The sequence below is a fragment of the Elephantulus edwardii genome, unplaced genomic scaffold (genome assembly GCF_000299155.1).
Source record: "Elephantulus edwardii isolate Elephantulus edwardi_28Jun2011 unplaced genomic scaffold, EleEdw1.0 scaffold00191, whole genome shotgun sequence".
NCBI lineage: Eukaryota > Metazoa > Chordata > Mammalia > Macroscelidea > Macroscelididae > Elephantulus > Elephantulus edwardii.
Genome location: NW_006399941.1, coordinates 2,623,734 through 2,644,419, shown reverse-complemented (window position 1 = coordinate 2,644,419; position 20,686 = coordinate 2,623,734). Strand labels below are relative to the sequence as shown.

Here is a 20,686-nt window from a genome sequence, read left to right as displayed (position 1 = left end):
TAGTACTTAATTTCCTCTTTCAGTGTTCTTTCTCAGAATACCACATAATTGTTAGAGTTATTTGTGTGAGAGCTTTGTGAAATTTTTTTATCACTTGTAAATCTTTTAATGTCTTCTGAAATCTTTATCCATCTGTTTGAGGAGGAAGTACTCGAGTTGTTCAAAAGATACAAGATTTTAGTAGTGTTAATAATGTTCTTTTTAATGTCATTTCTTCAAACTGTCAAGTGTTAAGATTTCTGAATGCTCATATAATACTGTCCAGTATTACCACTAAACCGGAGAAACCCCTCCACTTTCACTGATGACTAGTCATAGTACTCTTCTCCTCATCTCCTTTTGTACTTCATATTTATTTGATGCCCTCAGTGTATCTAAGATACTAAGCTGTATCTTAACTGCCTCTTTGTGCTCATTGGCCAGAGGATAGCTTACTGATTACTTCAATAGATTACTTCCCTGGTACATCATTTTTCTATATTTTAAAAATATTTGTGCTATTAAAAGTCATAAACACACTAAGTAAATTGCCATTATTAATCTGATTAGCAGATTTACTATTTTAATGCATTTTACAGATCTGTTCAGATAAATGTGAAGGTGACTGATCTTCAACTACTTTTATTAATGTAAAGTTACTCAAGTCCTTGTGTGGGTCCAGACTTTATTCTCAGGCTTTGCATTTATTCATTAATACAGTAATCTAAAGCAAATATGTTCTAGATGATTTTATGACCTAAAAGACCCTGTATAGTATTTATCATCAAAGCATTCTGCTTGTTATCTCTCTGTTATACTTTGTTGACCCACGTGAGTTCCTTTTGTCGTTTTCTGCTTTACCTATTATTTCTCTTACTGTTCTTTGGAATACTTTGAATTTTAAAGGGCATTTTCTTTTGTATTTTTTTACAACTAAATTCTCTATAGAAGAGAAATTATTGTGCTAATCTAGAAATTACTATTTTTGGTCCATCATTTATTTCCTATTACTGTCTTGATCATGTCGTGTTTATCATTGAATCTCTGGAATATTAGCCCCAGAATAACCTATAACCTTTTAGAATACTCAAGCAATTCAGTAGTTTATTGTACGTTCTCATTTATTAAGGTGGATTTTTGTGTTCCCTCTTGTCTTGTCTTTGTGCTGGTGCACTGTGTCCATTAATCCTTCCTTAGGTTTTGTTTTGCCAATTGGGTTTTATTTTTCCAAATACTGTTTATTATATTTCTAATGATACTATTTCTGTATGTTTACAAAGTAAATTTAAGAGTTTTGCTTGATTCTGATTTTGATCTTCATATCAGATGAAGTAAATTTGTTGGAAATAACTCCCTGGGTACATTAAAGTGATGATAAACTCTCAAATGGCTCATGTGACACTGGTGCTACTTTCAGGAAGTGTCTTGCTTACCTGGTCAAACACCCATTCCTCACTGCATTTTGCCAATTCAATCCATTTTAGATGTAACCTCGGGTATGGTGAAAGACCCACCGGACGTCTTGGACAGGCAAAAATGCCTTGACGCTCTGGCTGCTCTACGCCACGCTAAGTGGTTCCAGGTTCGGAACATCATTTTACTTTTTTCTTGTAGCCTTATGAGAGAGTAGTTCAGTACAGTATGTTTAACTGTGTTTAAACACTTCAAAAGATTGCCCAAGCAATACTACTACTTTTAAATTAAATCTCAGAAAATGTGTTAACATAGAAAGCTGGGTACGAAGATCTGCATATTGCAGTTAATATTGATTTGACACTAAACTTATGTTAGGGGATGTTTTGACATTTCAGGTGTTTTGTTTTATTTTTTTAATTTCTTTTTAGTGACTATATTTAAAGTTTACTTATTTTAGGAACATCACAAGTTTGTGTTTATATATTCCATAAGGCTGCAGATTAACTTCGCTTTAAATAATGGAATATGTGTTTAAAGCTTTGTGTATAGTTTTAAGATTTTTTCTCTCTTTCTTTAAGTTAATGAGTGTAGGGAGTGAAAGGTGAGGAAGCAGCTGTTTGGTTTAGTGACTTTGCAGCCATGCAAAGGCACAGAAGAGAAACCAAACAGATTTCCTTAACCTTTCAGTCTCTAGACAAACTTTTTAGCTCTCTACTTTTTCTTTTATTTCTAATATAGACAGATTTTTCTTTTTTTTTTCCTTTAGTTTACTGTTACAGAAGAGCATAGGTCAAAGTTCACAGGGGATCAAGAAATATTATTCTTGTATAACCTGTTTACTTTGACCTACAGTACCAGCTTTTAAGTACTAACCCTGACATAAAATACTGCTGTAAATGGCAGCTCATAGGATTCAATTTAATTGTGATTATTTTTGTTTCATTTTTATCTGAGCTTCCATTCAACAGTGGTATTTTAACTTCTTTTCATCAAGGAACATATTCAGCATTTTTAAGAGTAACTCACTTGATGTTTATGTTGCTCTCAAGGCTAGAGCTAATGGACTGCAATCCTGCGTGATTATCATACGTATTCTTCGAGACCTCTGTCAACGAGTTCCGACTTGGTCTGATTTTCCAAGTTGGGTAAGTAGTATATTCTTAAGAGTTTAAAATTGTCTCTTTCAAGAAAGCAAATGGGATTAATATATTGTACTGGTACAGAATAGTTTTAAATTATATCTTAAAAAGCTTAAAAAAAAAAAGAAAGTTAATGGATACATGTACATTATGTATAATTCTATTTTTCTGTATCTAAAGAGTCTTCTTGCTGTGTAAGCTTTCTTTTTCTTAGTTTCAAGAATTCAATAAGATTTTACTGAAAAATAAAGAATTCAGGGTGACTTTATTACGAGAGTGATCGTATTTCTTGCCCCTTTTTTGTGAGTGTTTTGGTGGTTTTTTTGTTGTTTTTTTAATAACAGTATATCTTGGAGCTCTTTGAGAAGGCTCAAGTCACATTGTTTATACCGTTCTCCTTATTGACTGCCTGGTGTTCCCATTGTATAGACTCTTTGATTTAACTGGTATCCAGTGAACATTTGAGTTATTTGCAGTCTTTAACCATTGTATGTTCATTGTACCTACATTGTCAAGCTTTCATAAGTATTATGTTTATGGGATAAAGAGCTAAAATTAAAATTCAGGATCAAAGAGGCCACCTGGAAAACTTGAAGAAAATATTAGACTAACAGTTCATTCCACATACCTGCTCTCAGACCTCACCACATTTATTAAGGGTTCACAATATAGCGGTTAAAAATTGACATTTATATTTGCATTTCTTTAATTGAGGGATTTTTTTTACTGTTTTTCTCCTGGCCACCAATTTTCTTTGTTCAGCCTTTTTTAAAATAAGTGATTTTTATTAACTTTTTAAAATAAAACAGTTAGTGCTTTTCTATGTTGGAAAATGGGGTTTTTTCCTTTACATTTTTATCTCTTTACAACTTTATGATAATTTTTATTATTATAGAAACATTTTTAATTTTTCCAAATTCCAATCCATTTGTCTTTCGTGATTCTGATTTTATATTCTGCTTTAAACTACACTTTGCAAAATATGTAAATTGTGTAACACGTACTTCCCCCCCCTTGAGTGTATTTTTCCCATCCGTTTTAATACCTTTTATGTATACATATACATTATTGTTGTAATGTGCTATTGAGTTGGTACCTACTCATAGCTGACCATCCTACCATCATGGAAGTTTTCAGAGTCAGTAAATCACAGGGAAATTGATTGCCAGGCTTTTCCTTCATGGATCAACTGGTGGATTTGAACCGGGTACCTTTGAGTTGGCAGTGCAGCTTCAAACAATTAAACCACCAGCGTGGTGTGGGGGGGATGGTGTGTGTGTGTGTGAATATGTGTGTGCACACGTGCTTATTTTAAAATATACAGTAACTACTTCTGAAAGAATATATTCCAACTCAAGATAGTGATTATCTCTGAAGAGTGGAAGGGATGATTAAGATAGAGATTTGTATTGTTTAATTTTTACCAGAATAAAATATTCATGCATTCATTACTTGTGTTAAAACGAAAAATTAATCAAATATTGAGTCTTAATATGCAGATCAATGTTTTAAATCCAGCTGTGTTGTTTTTCCCAGCCAGCCAGTTAATTTCATCATCATCTAACTATATGATGATCTCTTTTTCTACCCATTCTGTTTTAAAATATTATCATTACCATAAACTCATGGTTCTCAGCTGGGAGCAGTTTTTACTTTTTAGTGTACTCTTGACAAGTTTAGGATTGATTTTGTTGTTAGTATTCTCATAAATATCCTGTAATGCATTGAAGCCTCACATTGAGAAACCCTATTCCAAAACACGTTTGCCATTTTGTGAGCCTATTCTGGATTCTTGCTGCTTATATTGTTTTGTTCTCTAGCACTAAACTCACTTGTTCATTAAACTCCCATAACGTATTTGAAGTTCTAGTTTTCTGTTGATCATGTGCCTGGTTTCCCATAGCCTTAGAAACCAGTGGAAGCTTGTCATGAGTTAAGAGTTGACCTGAAAGCGTTAAGGTTTGGTTTTTATTAAAAGCATAGTCTTGGGCAGAACAACTTTTTTTAACTTCTGTTTGTTTTTCTAAATTCACTTCCATAACATTTTGTTGAGCTCAAGTTTTGTTTCGTTCTTAAATTTGTTGCTGTTTCTCGAATAGAATGACAGTGAATTTAAATGTAGGTAGCCTAGTGGTAAGAAGCTTCACTTTGTTCCCAAACATGGTTCGAGCCCACCAGCTGTTTCATGGTCTCTTCCTGTGCAGTTTACTGCCTCTGAAAATCTGCTAGAGGATAGTTAGGAGTCGATGCCTACTCAGCAGAACTTATTGTAGGGTGTACTTTCAGTTAACAGTGAACCACCCATTACTGTTTTTCTGTGGCTTATGATTAGTAATAATAAGGACTACATACAGTGTTAAAATATAGCAGTAAGCTTATATTTAATGTTTCCAACCTCTAAAGACAAAGATTAAAACTCCAGGGGAGCTCTGGTGGCCTAGTGGCAAGAATCTGTACTGCAATCCCAGAGGTACCCAGTTCAAACCACCAGATGCTCTGCCGGAGGAGGGACAATTTCCTCCTGTACCAGTCAGATCTGATTTGATGGTACATGCACAAAAAATAATAATTTAAAAAAAAAAAACAAACTCCAGGGATCCTGAAAATAAAAGACAATCTCAGATGCAAGCAAGACTCTGCTGAAAATTATCCAGAAAGTACTAGAATAGCACATTGACACAGAAAACTGCAGGCTAAGTTTAGAAGAGGCCATGGTACTAGGAACATCATAGCTAAAGTTAGATGGATCTTGGCTGAAAGCAGAGAGTACCAGAAGAATGTCTGTCTGTATTTCATTGACTATGCAAAGACATTTGACTGTGTGGATCACAACAAACTGTGGCTAACTCTGAGAAGAATGGGAAACCCAGTACACTTGATTGTGCTTATGCAAAACCCATACTTGGACCAAGAGGCAGTTGTCAGAACAGAGCAAGGGAACACTGCATGGATCAAAATTGAGAAGGGTGTACAACAGGGATCTATCCTCTCTTCATACCTTTTCAATCTATATGCAGAACAAATCATCCAGAAGCCTGGGCTCTTAGGAAGAGTATAGCATCTGAATTGGAAAAAGACTCATCAACAACCTTCATTGTACAGATGACACAACCTTGCTTACTGAAACTGAGGAGGACCTGAAGCGCTTGCTACAGAAGGTCATGGACTGCATCCTTCAATATGAGTTTAAGCTCAACATCAAGAAAACAAACATTCTCACCACTGGGCCAGTTGGCAGCATTATGCTAGACGGTGAAGAGATTGAGATTTTTAACAGCTTTAGTTTGCCTGGCTCTACAGTAAATACGCTTGGTACCAGCATCCAGGAAATTAAAAAAAAAAAACCAAACAACTAATTGCATGTCTCCTGTCAGGGACCTCTCCAAAGTCCTGAAGAGCAATGATGTCAGTCTGAAGACTAAGGTGGACCTGATCCAGGCTGTGGGCTTCGCAATTACTTGCTATGCATCAAAAAGCTCGACAGTGACCAGAGATTGATAAAGAATTGATGCCTTTGAGCTGTGGTGGTGGAGAAGAGTATTGAATATAATACCATGGACTGCTAGGAGAACAAACAGGTTCGTCCTGGAGAGGGTGAAGCCAGGCTGCTGCTTGGAGGCAAGGATTCTGAGGCTTCGTCTGACATTGACATCATGCTTGGGAGGATGGAGGGACATCACAAGAGAGGAAGACCATTGATGAGATGGATTGATTCAGTGACTGGAGTAATGGAATTTGATGTGTCAGAGGCAATAAAGTTGGCACAAGATAGAGCAGGTTTCAGGACTCTTTTACATTTGGTTGCTAAGAGTCACAGGCGACTAATGGGGGCACATGACAACAATCAAAACAAACAAAAAATTAAGTATTCCACTTAAATTTCTCTAGTTAACGCACTCTACTATTGCATTGAATTTTAAGTGAAACTAGATTAATTCGAGAACGCCATTGCTTTCATAAAATTGATTTAGCCAGGAATAGAGGATGTCCCACTTAGTGAAATCTAATTATATTTTATTTCTCTTTTCTTTGATCGTTATTTGAATGAAAATTTACAAATCATTGGGATTTTTCATTTAATCATTCATACATACTGTGTTTTACAACATTCATTATTGTTGTTGTGTGCCATCAAGTTGACCACAACTCATCGCAATTTTGTGAACCAAGGATCTGAACCTTGCTCATTCCTGTGTCGCCTTAATGACCCTTTATGATATATTGCCTTTCCCTTTGCCTAGCTTATTAAGTGTTGGTCAGCTTGGGTTAGTCCAGCTGAAGTCCCGCTACTTCCTCAAAACTCATGCCCGTCCATCCCTTCCTGGTAACCATTCCAGAATGATTCTGTCTGTAAACTTTTTCTTAGCTTTTTATAATAGTGCCTTACGCAATATTTATTCTTTGGAAACCTTCCTTTGTCACTCAGCATAAGTTTCTTTAGATTGATACATACTGTACAGTGTTTCTCTCACAATTGGTTCATGGATAAACACTTTTGGGTTATTTTGATCTCTTCACTGTTGTAAGTAATGCTGTGGTAAACATAAATGTTCATATATTGGTACTGTTGCAGCTCACTTTTTTTAGGCTATATGGGATAGCTGGAAGTGCCAGGCTGCTCTCCCTAAGAAGTTGTACCACTTTACATTCCCACCAGTAGTCTAAGAGTCTCTTCACTCCCTCATTAGCATTTATTACTTCCCATCCTGTTGAATTTTACTGTTGTTGCCAAAGATGAGGCAATAACTTGTTTTGATTTGCTCTTTTCAGTAACTGATATCTTGAGCATTTCTTCATGTGCCTGTTGGTCATCATATGTCTTCTTTGATGAATTGTCTTGTCTTCTGCCCATTTTGTAATTGAGTGCTTTGTCGTGTCCTTGTTAAGATATTGGAAGATTTTTTTTTCTTTTTCCTCCCAGCCTGTAGTTTCTCTTTTTACTCCTTTGGACAATTCTTTTGATGCACATGGAAATCTAATTATTAGAAGGTCCTAGTAGTCGAGTATATCCTCTGCTGTTTGTGCATTTAAATTTCTATTTGGTAAGACTATTTATGCTAAAGATTAGGGCTTGTAAGTTTGTCCCTATATTTTCCTTGATCTTTGTTGTGCTTTGAGGTTTTACCTTGGTCAATGGTCCATCTTTAATTAGTTTTTGGAAATAGATATGAGGTATAGATCATGACTAAATTTTCTGTAAATAGATGTCCAGTTTTGCCAGCACCATTTGTTAAAGGCTGTCTTTTTCTCCTATTACAGGTTTGGTAGAGAGTGAAATGTCTGAGAAAGACCCTCAACACAGTGAATTGACAGTAACTGTAATAAGGGTTTCACGTTTGCCAGATATTGTGAGGATGGTACAGGGCAGGATAGGAAAGGGTTCAGATCTGTTCATCTGATCAACTCAAAGGCTTGGTATGAGTCATTCAGCTTGGTGACATACAACATGTAGATTTGAATAGGTTCTACATGTTTTGTTTGTACCTGGTTACATGTTTTCTCCCACAGTCCAAAACTAGTGTTTATATAAAACATTTTATAAGCTGCAGTATTTTAAAAGAAGCAATTACCACTAATTTCTGTAGAGAAAATTTTGTGTGATCCCAAGCCCAAAAAATGATGTATTAACTAACATAAAATGCCTCAAATAACATTTAAATGCAGTAAAATGAGGAATGATATGATCAGCATACAACTTATAAAATTAGAAATAGTGTGTATGCAGTGCAGAGAAATGAGCTTAGCAATGCTTCTGATTATTTGATGTGTCTGCTGTCCTTTTTAATAGCATAATCTAATTCTTAGCAAGGAGGCATAAAGCAAGTTTTTGAAAAGTCAGGACTACATGTATGTACTTTTTTGACATTTTCTTATCAAATTCCGTTTACTTGTTATTTATATATAGTAAAGCTAGTAACTTTGGACTTTGCCAAAAAATAATTGAGGAACTGATGCCAAAGAAAATTAAAATAAGTCCACAGGTACCAAGATAAAATCTTGAATCAATTCCATCTGAATTTCATGATCGACTTAATAATAGTTTTGAGGCATTGAATACCACTGATTGAATACCAGAGGAGTTGTGGGATGAGATCAAAGATATCCATGAAGAAGGCAAAAGAGAAACAGGAGAAAGAAAAAAGTCAAAATAGATGTCAGACTCTAAAGATTGCACTGGAGTGTCAAAAATCCAAAACAAAAGGAATACGTGTCAGAGTGAAAGAGCTGAATGGAAGATTTCAAAAGCTCAGGAGAACAAAGTAGTATAATGAAATTGGTGAATAAAAAGCGAAGAGCTTGCTCTTGCATTTCTCAAACTGAGAGAACTAAGAAACATACAAGCCTTTTGTTGCAATGTTGAAAAATGCTATGGGCAATATATTGAATGGCCCAAAAATAATCAAAAGATGGAGGAATACACAAAATCACTGTACCAGAAAGAATTGATTGACACTGAAAAGTTTCAGGAAGTACCGTGTGAACAGGATCTCATGGTAATGAAGGAGGAAGTAGAGGCTGCATTTAAGACACTGACAAAAAATAAGGCCCCAGGAATTGATGGGATACAAAGTGACATATTTGGATGCATTCACCACTCTGTGCCAGGAAATTTGGAGAACAGCTGTCTGGTCAACAGATTGGAAGAGGTCTCTATTTGTTCCCATTCCAAGAAAGGTGATCCAACTGAATGTGGAAACTACTGAACAATATCATTGATAGCACATGCAAGCAAAATACTGCTGAAGATCATTCAAAAACAACTGTAACAGTACATAGATAGGGAACTGCCAGAAGTTGAAGCAGGATGTAGAGGAGACTGTGGCAACAGGGATCTCATTGCTGATGTCAGATGGATCCTGGCTGAAAGTAAGGAATACCAGAAAATGTTTATTTGTGCTTTATTGACTATGCAAGGGCATTTGCCTGGATCATAACAAGTTGTGGCTGACATTGAGAAGAATGGCCCCCCAGTGCACTTTTTTATGGTCTTGAAGAACCTGTACCTGGACCAGGAGGCAGTTGTGTGAATGGAGCAGAGGAACATTGCATGGTTTGGAATTGGGAAGAGAGTGTATCAGATTGTAGTCTCTCTCCATCCCTGTTCAGTCTGTATGCTGAGTAAATTATCCAAGAAGCTGGACTCTGTGAGGAGGAGTGTGGCATCAGGATTGGAGGGAGACTCATCAGTAACCTACATTATGCAGATGACAACAACTTTGCTTGCTCAAAGTGAGGAGGACTTCAAGCACTTGTTGCAGAAGATCAAAGAATTCAGCCTTTGGTATAGATTGTATCTCAATGGCAAGAAAACATAGATTTTTACTACTCAACCAGTAGATGGTGTCATACAGGATAGAGAGGTAGGTGATTGAAGCCGTCAGCAGCTCATCTTGCTTGGATCCACAGTTAACACCCTTGCTACGAGCAGTCAAGAAATAAGGAGATGCATTGCATTAGGAAAATCTGCAGTTAGAGACCTCTCCAAATTATTGAGAAATAATGTCAACTTGAAGACTGAGGTGTGTCTGATTCAGGCCATAGTCTTTCCTATCACTTGCTATACATCTGAGAGCTGGACAGTGAATAAGAATGACAGGAAGAGAATTGACACCTTTGAGCTGTGGTGTTGGAGAAGAGAACTGAACATGGACGGCCAAGAGAACAAACAAGTATGTCTTGGAGAAGGTGCAGCCAGAGTGCTGTTTGGAGGCAAGAATGATGGGGCTTTGCCTCCCATACTTTGGTCATGTTGCTAGTTAGTAGGCGCTATTCCTTGGAGAGGACATGATGCTGGGAAGGGTGGAGGGTTGACAAAGGAGAGGAAGACCCTCAACCAGATAGATGGTGACTGCCACAGTGGGTTCTTGTATGTCAGGAAGTGTACGGATGGTACAGGATAGAGCCAGGTTCAAATCTTTGTTCATGGGGTCACAGTGAGCTGTACTCTACTCAGTGGCACCTAACAACAACATTAGTTACTAATGTATTAATAGTGATTGGTTAATTAGTATAGATTTTCTGTGTCCCTTTAAAAACTTTTTCTAGAACTTGCCAGTTGTGTTTTTAAAAAAAATAAAGGGCCAGTTTATATTCCCAACCAGTGAAAATACCTTTGTTACTATAGTCTTAGCAGGTATTTTTTAATGTGGCATATTTTACCTTGAGCAAGGCAAAAAACTCATTAATTGGTTAATGTTATTTATCAGGATCATCTTTTGTAGATATAAATGGAGTTTTGTTTTAGTATCTTTTCAAGTCTATGTATATGAGAGTAAATCATACATTTTAAGTACTTACACCGTGCCTGATACTTAGAGCATTTCATAACATATACCTTTATTCCTAAAATTGTCCTGAGTTGGAAGGACAATATACTTCATGAATATTTATTTTGTTGTTGTTGTTATGTGCCGTTGAGTCGCTTGAGACTCGTAGCGACCCTATGTACAGCAGCCATAAACTCTGCTATGTCCTGTGTCAATTGCACTGTCTCCGACACACGCATCCTGATTACCCCAGTCACTGAATCAACCCTCATAGAGGGCCTTCCTCTCCTGCGCTGTCCCTCCACCCTCCCAAGCATGATGTCCCTCTACAAGGACCAGTCTCTCCTTACACTATGTCCAAAGTATGTTAGACGAAGCCTCAAAATCTTGCCTCCAAGGAACTGCCCAGTTTAAACCTCTCCAAGATCAATCTGTTTGTTTTCCTAGCAGTCCATGGTACCCTCAATACTCTTCACCACCACCGCAGCTTAAAAGCATCACTTCTACTTCTATCCTCCCTAGTCATTGTCCAACTCTCTGATGCATAACAAGTGATTGCAAAGACCATGGCCTGTATCAGATGCACCTTAGTCTCCAGAGTGACACCATTGCTCTTCAGAACTTTGGAAAGGTCCCTAACAGCAGACTTTCCCATCGCAATACATCATTTCCTGGCTGCTGGTGCCAAGAGTGTTGACTGTGGAGCCAAACAAACTAAAGATGTGAACAGTCTCAATCTCTTCACCATCCATCCTGATGCTGACAATTGGTCCAGTGGTGAGAATCTTTGTCTTCCTGACATTGAGCTTCAATCCATACTGAAGTCTACAGTCCTTGACCACCCTCTACAGCAAGCACTTCAGGTCCTCCTCAGTTTCAGCAAGCAGGGTTGTGTCATCTGCATAACGCAGATTGTTAATAGATCTTCCACCAATCCTGATGCCACAATTCTCCTCATAGAGCCCAGCCTCCCGGATAATATGTTCTGCATACAGGTTGAAAAGATATGGAGACAGGACACATCCCTGGCGTATGCCCTTCCCAATTTTGAACCATGCAGTGTTTCCTTGCTCTGTTCTGATGACCGCCTCTTGGTCCACGTATAGGTTTCTCATTAGCACGATCAAGTGTTCTGGGATTCCCATTTTTCCTCAGAGTCAGCCACAGTTTGTTTTGGTCCACACAGTCAAACACCTTTGCATAATCAATGAAGCACAGATATACATTCCTCTGGTATTCCCTGCTTTCAGCTAAGATCCATCTAACATTAGCTACAATACCCCTGGTACCATGACCCCTTCTAAACCCAGCCTGGACTTCGGCAGTTCTCTGCTGATGTGCTGTTCCAGTCATTGTTGGATAATCTTCAGTAGAATCTTGCTTGCATGTGAAATCAATTATAATGTTCTATAGTTTCTACACTCTGTTGGGTCACACTTCTTTGGAATGGGAACAAATATAGATCTCTTCCAGTCAGTTGGCCAAGTGGTCATTCTCCAGATTTCTTGGCACAACTTGATGAGCACGTCCAGGCCAGCATCTGTTAGCTGAAATATATCAATTGGTATACCATCTTTTCCTGGGGCCTTATTTTTTGCTATTTCCTTCAAAGCAGCCTGACCTTCCTTTATCACCATAGGCTCTTGCTCATATGTTGTTTCATGAAATTCTTCTGTGTCTGCCAATTCCTTTCGATACAGTGACTCAGTATATTCTTTCCATCTTCTTTTAATACATCCTGGATCATTTAATATTCTGCCTAAAGCATCCTTGATTATAGCAACTCGAGGTTTGAATTTGTTCTTCAGTTCCTTGAGCTTAAGAAATGCTGAACGAGTTCGGCCCTTTTGATTTTCTGACTCCAACTTCTTGCACATTTCATTGTAATATTTGACTTTGTCATCCCGTACTGCCTTTTGAAATCTTCTATTCAGCTCTTTAGTATCTTGAATTCTTCCTTCTGCTTTGGCTTCTCTGTGCTCCAGTGTAGTATTCTAGTCAGTGGCTGTTAATGATGTAATTCTGGATTTCTAAGCATTCAGTATGAAAGGGTTAGGGGTTTTTTCCCTCTTGAAACCAAGATCCTTTACATAATTAGCCTTAAGTTTCATTTCTTTACTTTGTTTCTCTTCACTTTTGTGTTTCCCTTTTGCTTTTGAATGTATGGGTTTCAGAATTTATAAACCATGTTTATTGTTGTTTTGTAATTATAGATACCTGTTTGGAAAAAGCATCTGTGTTCTTTAGACAATTATTTAGCTTGTTTCATAACAAATTACTTTAAAAGCCAGAATAGTTAACATAGTTTCAACCTGTGTATTTAAGTATATTGATTTTTATTCTGTAAACGTCATTTCTTTTATGTTGTATTAATTTTATTTTGTGCCTATAGAAATAGTGTTTGCTTCATAATGTCAGTCTGGAAGCACAGTTTAGAAGAACTTTAATTGAAACAGTTTATATCAACACTTAACTGAATTGTGAATCAGGAGTGGGACATTAGAGGGTATGAGTTCTTTCGCTAGCCCTGGTGGCCTAGTGAGTAAGGAGCTGCACTGTCAATCCAGAGGCAGATGGAGCAAATCCATGCTCACTTACCAGCAGCCCCAACACAGAAAGGTGGACAGTCTTCTCTCTGACACCTTACACTCTGAAAAACACTGCTGGAGGTCAGACTGTGAATAGATTACAACTTGAGGGCAATGATTTCGTTTTCTGTTGATCTGAATTCTGTTTAGCACTTGTTTTTCTCTTAATCTCAAGTTGTTGTTAGGTTCCGTCGAGTTGTGTATGACTCATAGCAAGCCTATGAATGACAGATTTGTACTCTGTCTTGTGTCATCATCTTCATCTCTGACATACTTGAGCCCATTGCTGCAGTCATTGTGTCATTCCACCTGGTTGAGAGTCTTCCTCTGTTGCCCTTTCCAAGGAATAGTCTCCTTCCCAGATGCCCAAGCTGTGTGAAATGAAGCTTTTGTCATCTTTGTTTCCAGATAGCATTATGACTGCACTTTCTCCAAGACATGTCTGTTCTTTCGGCAGCCCAAGGAATAGTGAGTGGTCTTTACCAACACCATAGTTCAAAGGCATCAGGAAGTAATCATCCTTAGCAAGTAATTGAAAGACTAGACCCTGAATTAGGCACACATTTGTCTTCAGAGTTCTTAGTAAAAGTTAGAGACTTATAAAAACATTCATCTTCTATTTGTTTCCATTTCAGGGGTGTTTTTTTAAGCTTGATGTCAATAAATTACTAATAGTTGCCATCCTTTTTTTTTTTTTTTCTGGAGTCATCTTGATTATTTGCCTATTTGTAAAATTAAATCAGTCCTAAATTTATTATTAGACTATCTGCTGTGCTAGTTACTTTCACTAAACTGATGGATTGAAAAGAAATGACAGTTATGATAGGCAAGGATCTCACAATCTGTTGGAAATTCTCACAGACTACTTGGTAGATCCAGAAATGAGAGGGGTTTCATACATGTACACAGGACTGCCTAGATTGTTAAAATATATTTCTTAAACAAGTAAAACCTCATTCTGGAACCATGCTGAACACTTTCTTGCATTCATCAACTGAATAAATGCAACTATTTGAATTTTTTTTGTTTGTGATAATACATTTCTCATTATGAATGTCCATTATTTTAAATATTTTCTATGAATTAGCCTTTCTCATGATTATTAAGAGACATTTTATAGCAAAAATTAAAATTGTCTAAGACTGTAATCTTGATGTGTCTACATTTTTTAGAAAATATTTTGTAAGATGTGAATAGATGGTCTTGGAGCAATAGTGGACGTAATTTTTACCACTAATTAACCTTTTTGGATTGTTGAAAGTGATTTCTTACTGAGTGTTTTCAACATAAGTATCTTAGGATTAACTAGCTCTCTGTGCATATTTAGTTTCTTCTTAATTTGATAATCTTTTTTAAATCTAAATAAAAGCTATGATGTGGATAAACATTAAAAAGATTATGCTAAGTAAAAGAAAAGCCATCATTTCATTTATTGTGTTTTTATAGAAACCATGCACACTCTTTTTTCAATCTAACCCCATTGCTTATTAGTTTCCTGTTTGTATTATCTGAAATTTACAGTATAAAACACATATAGTATAGAAACAAACTTAGTGACTGCAACAGATTGGAGGAAAGGAAGATTTGAGAGTACCTGCCCAAGAAGTATTCAGTGCCTTTTAGGGATTCAGTTCTGAAACTTGTGCTAATGGTGGTCGGTATTGTGAGTGTACTAGAAATTACTTAGTTGTACACTTTACAAGGGTGAATCAGTTTCTTGGTATCTGAAAACCCAGTTTTAAAATGTAAACCTATTCCTCTTATATTCTTCAGAACACTTGGTTTGCTGTTTTCTAATCTACACTTGGTTTTCAGTTTGTTGACTTTTGCTTTTCAGTTTGTAAGTTTGTTTCTGTTGTGTCTCAAATGTAAATGTCCAGTAGAAGCATCATTTCCTGAAATTTGTTATTAAAGTCTTTAAGTCCTTTCTCATTCTGGTATTTAAAAATTAGTTCATTCTTTGGTGTTTTTCCTTTTTAGGCCATGGAGTTATTGGTCGAGAAAGCAATTAGTAGTGCTTCTAATCCCCAAAGCCCTGGGGATGCGCTAAGACGAGTATTTGAGTGCATTTCTTCAGGGATTATTCTTAAAGGCAAGCTTTACTTAATTTTTAATGCTTTCTTTATTACAATTGATAGTTGAATAAGAACTCTTATTTTAAGAGAATAGATCATGCTTATGATGTTCTTTATGATACTCAATATAGGAAGTCCTGGACTTTTGGATCCCTGTGAGAAGGACCCCTTTGATACCTTGGCAACAATGACTGATCAGCAACGTGAAGACATCACATCCAGTGCACAGGTACCACTCTGTTCCTGACTGCAGAATTATATTGAGTGACCTGCTTTCAAGATACCTTTCAATTGTCCTTTAGAAGAGATCACTGTATAGTTTGGTTTTTTATGCAGTAAGTTTTCACAAAATAGACTACAAGAAAGTCCACCATAAATAGTTTGTTTCTCTGGTTAAAGAAAAGTGTCCAGTTAATGTGTATATGGCTAAGAATACTCAAACTAAAATTGCAGTAGTTTTTTCAATATCTATTTACATCTTATTAATGGGAAAAAATATATATATGTATCAGAATCCATACAGCTACTGTCTTAAGTCATCTGGTTATACAGAAGTGATAAGATATATGGTTGCTGGTTCTAAGATCCTTCTGATATCATCAGTGAGACCTTTGTACCACAGCCTCTTCTAAATGCAAACCTGCAGTTCTCTGTCAATATATTGTTTTAGCCATTTTTGGATGATCTTCAGTATTTTGCTAGCATGTGATAGTAATGATAGTGTTTGATTATTTTCACGTTGTATTGGATCACTTTTCTTGAGAATGCAAACAAATACTACTAATTTGTTCAGATTTCTTGGCATGGACTGGTGAGCATTTCTAAGATTGTTAGTTGAAACATGTCAGTTGGACTCCATTGATTCCTGTCTGGGGCTCCCCCCAATGCCTTAAGTGCAGCTTGAATTTCTTTCTTCATTACCATAGGCTCTTTATTATATGTTACTTCCTGAAGTAATTCAGTGTCCATCAATTCTTTTTGGTATAGTGGACGCATAGTAGGCTTTCTCTTCTTGAGCTACTCCTTGAAATCATCTGTTCATCTTTTTATTTCTGCATCTCTTCCCTTTGTTTTGCTTTCAACACTTCAGTACAATTTTCAGAATCTCTTTTCTGACATCCATTTTGGTCTGGTCTTTATCCTCTGCTTGTGTAAAGACCTTTTAGTCTTCATGGAGGGTATCTCTAATGACACCTCATCTGGTCCTCTTATATTACTGTTCAATGCCTCAAGCCTGTTATTCAGATGCTTTTTAAATTCAGGTGTATTTGAATGTATGGATTATAATAAACTATGATTGTTGTTGTTGTTGTTGTTATGTGCCATCAAGTCGTTTGCAACTCATAGCGACCCTACATACAACAGCCCTAAACCCTGCTCTATCCTCTGCCAATTGCACTGCCTCTGATACCCCATCCCAATTACCCCAGTCACTGAATCAGTCCATCTCATGATGTCCTTCTCCAAGGACCTGTCCCTCCTTGCAACATGCCCAAAGTATGTCAGACGAAGCCCCAGAATCCTTGCCTCCAAGGATTAGCTTGGTTTAACCCTCTCTAGGATGAATCTGTTTGTTTTCCTGGCAGTCCATGGTACATTCAATACTCTTCTCCAGCACCACAGCTCAAAGGCATCAATTCTTCTTCTGTCCTCCCTAGTCATTGTCCAACTCTCTGATGCATAACAAGTGATTGCAAAGACCATGGCCTGTATCAGGTGCACCTTAGTCTCCAGAGAGACACCGTTGCTCTTGAGTACTTTAGAGGGGTTCCTAACAGCAGACTTTCCCATCGCAATACGTTTTTTTATTTCCTGGCTCCTGGTGCCAAGAGTGTTGACCGTGGAGCCGAGCAAACTGAAGCTGTGAACAATCTCAGTTTCTTCACCATTCATCCTGATGCTGCCACTTGGTCCAGTGGTGCGAATCCTTGTCTTCTTGACATTGAGCCTCAGTCCATACTGAAGGCTGCAGTCCTTGACCCTCTGCAGCAAGTGCAATTATGATTAACATTGAGAAAATAAATAAGGAAGATGACAAAAGATTGACAAAGAATTATGTTGGCAAATTGTGTTGAATAAACTATGGGCTGCCAAAAAAAACCCAAACATCTGTCCTGGAAGAAATGAAGCTAGACTGCTTCTTAGACACAAAAATGGCAGTGTTTTGTCACACTTTATCTTTGGACTGATTAACAGGAAAGATCAATTCCCTCGAGGAATAACTGACTTTATGCTTAGTAGGGAAGATCTGTTAAAGTAGGAGACTCCAAAAGAGGTGGATTGGCACAGTGGCTGCAACAGTGAACTCAGACATAAATACTCTTCCAAAGATGGTGTGAACCAGGAAACATTTAGTTTTACTGTACAGAGGTCGCTGAGTTAGAGCCTTTTCAGCGGCATGTAACACATAACAATACAACTGACAGTTAATTGTTGTTTCTGGCATACATAACATGGAGAAGCAGCTTACTTGTCACTCCTCTGCCATCCTGGCAGTCTCCTTGAAGGTTCTTTCCCTGCGCACATTTTGTGTGTTACAGGTGGATGGATGCCTTATTTGGGAAGGAATATACTATGTGCTCTTTAGTAGTGGCCCAGAAAGGCTATCACCACCACTGCAAGTTGTTTCTATTTTTCTTTGTTCTCAGTATCCTTTCTGTTTATGTGGTAGCATGTATCATAACTGATAGATAGGCACAGTCTCCAGTTAATGATAGGATTTTGTTTTGATTACTCCACTATAAATCAAAGACCTCTTTTTTCATTTTAGTTAATTGTTTTGAAGCTTGGATACATACATAAACTTAAAAATAATACTTTTAACATGGTGTGTGGTGAGCTCTGGTGACCTAGTGGCAAGAAGCTGTACTACAGTCCCAGAGGTGAGCAGTTCGAATCCACCAGATGCTCTGCTGGAGACGGGGACAATCTCCTCCTGTACCAGTCAGATCCGATTTGACGGTGTACACCCCAAAAAAAATGTTTTTAAAAAAACCATTGTGTGTATAATACATAGTAGTAATAATAAGATGTAAACCATTTCCATTTCTCTGTCAAAAAAGTCAAAAGGGCAGTTGTAAGTATGGTTCTTCATAACTTAAATGTACTGTAAGTCAGAAGGTATAGATCAGTTTTTAGTTTGTGTTTCTTGTGTCCTTTTTTTACATGGAAGCAGACTATTTATATTCTACGGTATTTCCGTTTTGAAATTTCATTGTCATTTCTCTTGAATTAAATAGGTTTGTTTTCTAATTATTAATGGGATGGGATATGTAAAAATAATAAACATTAGTCTTCTGGGTTTGTTGTAAAATTAACTTCTAAATTCTGACTTTTTATTGCAGTTTGCTTTGAGACTTCTTGCATTCCGCCAGATACACAAGGTTCTAGGCATGGATCCATTGCCCCAAATGAGCCAACGTTTTAACATCCACAACAACAGAAAACGAAGAAGAGATAGTGATGGCGTTGATGGATTTGAAGCTGAGGGGAAAAAAGACAAAAAAGATTATGATAACTTTTAAAAAGTTTCTGTAAATCTTCAGTGTTCCAAAACATTAGGTGCCCGTTGGTTGGTTGTTTTTCATTCATCATGATGTCTACTTTGAAAAATTTATCAAGAATTTGAAGAATTTCATGGAAGAACCAAGTTTTTCTATGACATTAAAAACATAATGTACAGTGTTAGGTATTATATGAATGGAAAAACACACATACCCCTCCCTCCAGGGAAAAAAAAAATTGTGCTCTGACGAGGGGAAAAGCAGTGATTCACATTTTTCCTTATTTTGGTTTTATTTTCTAGTTACCCTAGATCTCCTATTTTTGTCTTTTAATAACTAGTACATTGTCTGATTAAGTCTTTGCTGTATTTAATGCAGTATTTGTGCTTCAGTTGCTATGTGTATTTTGATACATTTATTTAGAGGTTTTGTTTGCTTTTTGACACTAGTTGTGAATTACTTTGTTCTAGAAGATACCTGTTACCCCCTCTTAATATTTTATAGCAGTATATTTTTTTTTGTAATGTGAGACTGCAGTTTTTTTCCTTATGCTTTGTTATTCTCTATGTGAAGAATTACCACACAAAAAGTTATCCTGCCATTCGAGTGCTCAGAACGGAATGTTTCTGCAGATCTTGTGGCATTTGTCTCTCTAGTGTGATATATAAAGGTGTAATTAAGACAGATTTCTGTTAATCTAATCAAGTTTGCTGTTAGTTGTGCATTAGCAGTATAAAAGCTAATATATACTATATGGTCTTGCAACAGTTTTAAAGCCTCTTACATAATTGATAATAAATATGCATGACACTTTTTTTTAATAGACTTTTAAAATTATAATTTTAGGTTTAACATGTAGACCTTTGTACAGTTGACTTTTTGACATAGCAAGTCCAAAAATAACTTTCTGAATATTTTTTTTTCTTCTGCATAAGTGGAAAAGGGCGTTTTTCACATTTAAGTGGGCTAACCCAATATTTTCAAAAGAACTTTATCATTGTGCAACTAACACTAGCCCTTAATTATGGTGATAGGTCCTTATTTGGTGTGTGTGAGATTACACTAGCAACAATTGCATTATAAAGCAGTTGAATGAACCCCTTACCCTCAACGTACCACCACCCAGATCATTTACAGTTCTATTAATGGTAGAATTGATAAAGTATTACTGACAGAAGAAAATTAAGATTATCTAAGGGAAAAGAAAAAATCCCAGAAAATTTATTTGGTGTGCCCATTTTACTGCTTGTGTCTCTTACAAAAAGCTAAATATTTAGCAGTGATGTAATGAGAAGTTACATCTCACTGTTGTATGTATGCTCTGGTACACAGATGTCATTTGTTGTTACAGCACTACAGTGAAATACACAAATAAAAACTTAAATTCATATAATGACTTAAATGGATTGTATATGTTAGCAATGATGTCATAAATGACTTTGATATGACTTACATTCCAAGTAAAACCATATTCAAATTTGCTGAGTACTTAAATCTTGTTATTTCTGATGAATGTTAGGTGCCTAGGCACATAATTTTCAGTGATCTTTTTAAATTTAATAATATATTTCTTTCTAAAGTCAGAATCTTCTCCCAAATTCTTGGAGTGCCAGGAGACTCTGAGGAAACCACTAGAGAAATCAGCTCTGACTCACCTACCAGAGTTGTTGTGTACTGTGTGGAACGTTAGGATCTCCGGTGGCCTGGTAGATGGGACGT

At 36.7% G+C, this 20,686-nt stretch overlaps 1 protein-coding gene across 1 annotated transcript in view; it reads left to right on the top strand.

Annotated features, from left to right (window-relative positions):
- Positions 1-20,447, top strand: part of ZFR (zinc finger RNA binding protein) — a 104,428-nt gene extending 83,981 nt beyond the window's left edge. Inside the window, exons 16-20 of the mRNA XM_006896791.1 lie at positions 1,464-1,561; positions 2,445-2,540; positions 15,370-15,481; positions 15,596-15,693; positions 18,809-20,447. Of these exons, the coding sequence (XP_006896853.1) occupies positions 1,464-1,561; positions 2,445-2,540; positions 15,370-15,481; positions 15,596-15,693; positions 18,809-18,988 (584 nt within the window). The 3' untranslated portion in view covers positions 18,989-20,447. The remainder of the gene's footprint in view (positions 1-1,463; positions 1,562-2,444; positions 2,541-15,369; positions 15,482-15,595; positions 15,694-18,808) is intronic.
- The last annotated feature ends 239 nt before the right edge of the window (positions 20,448-20,686 follow it).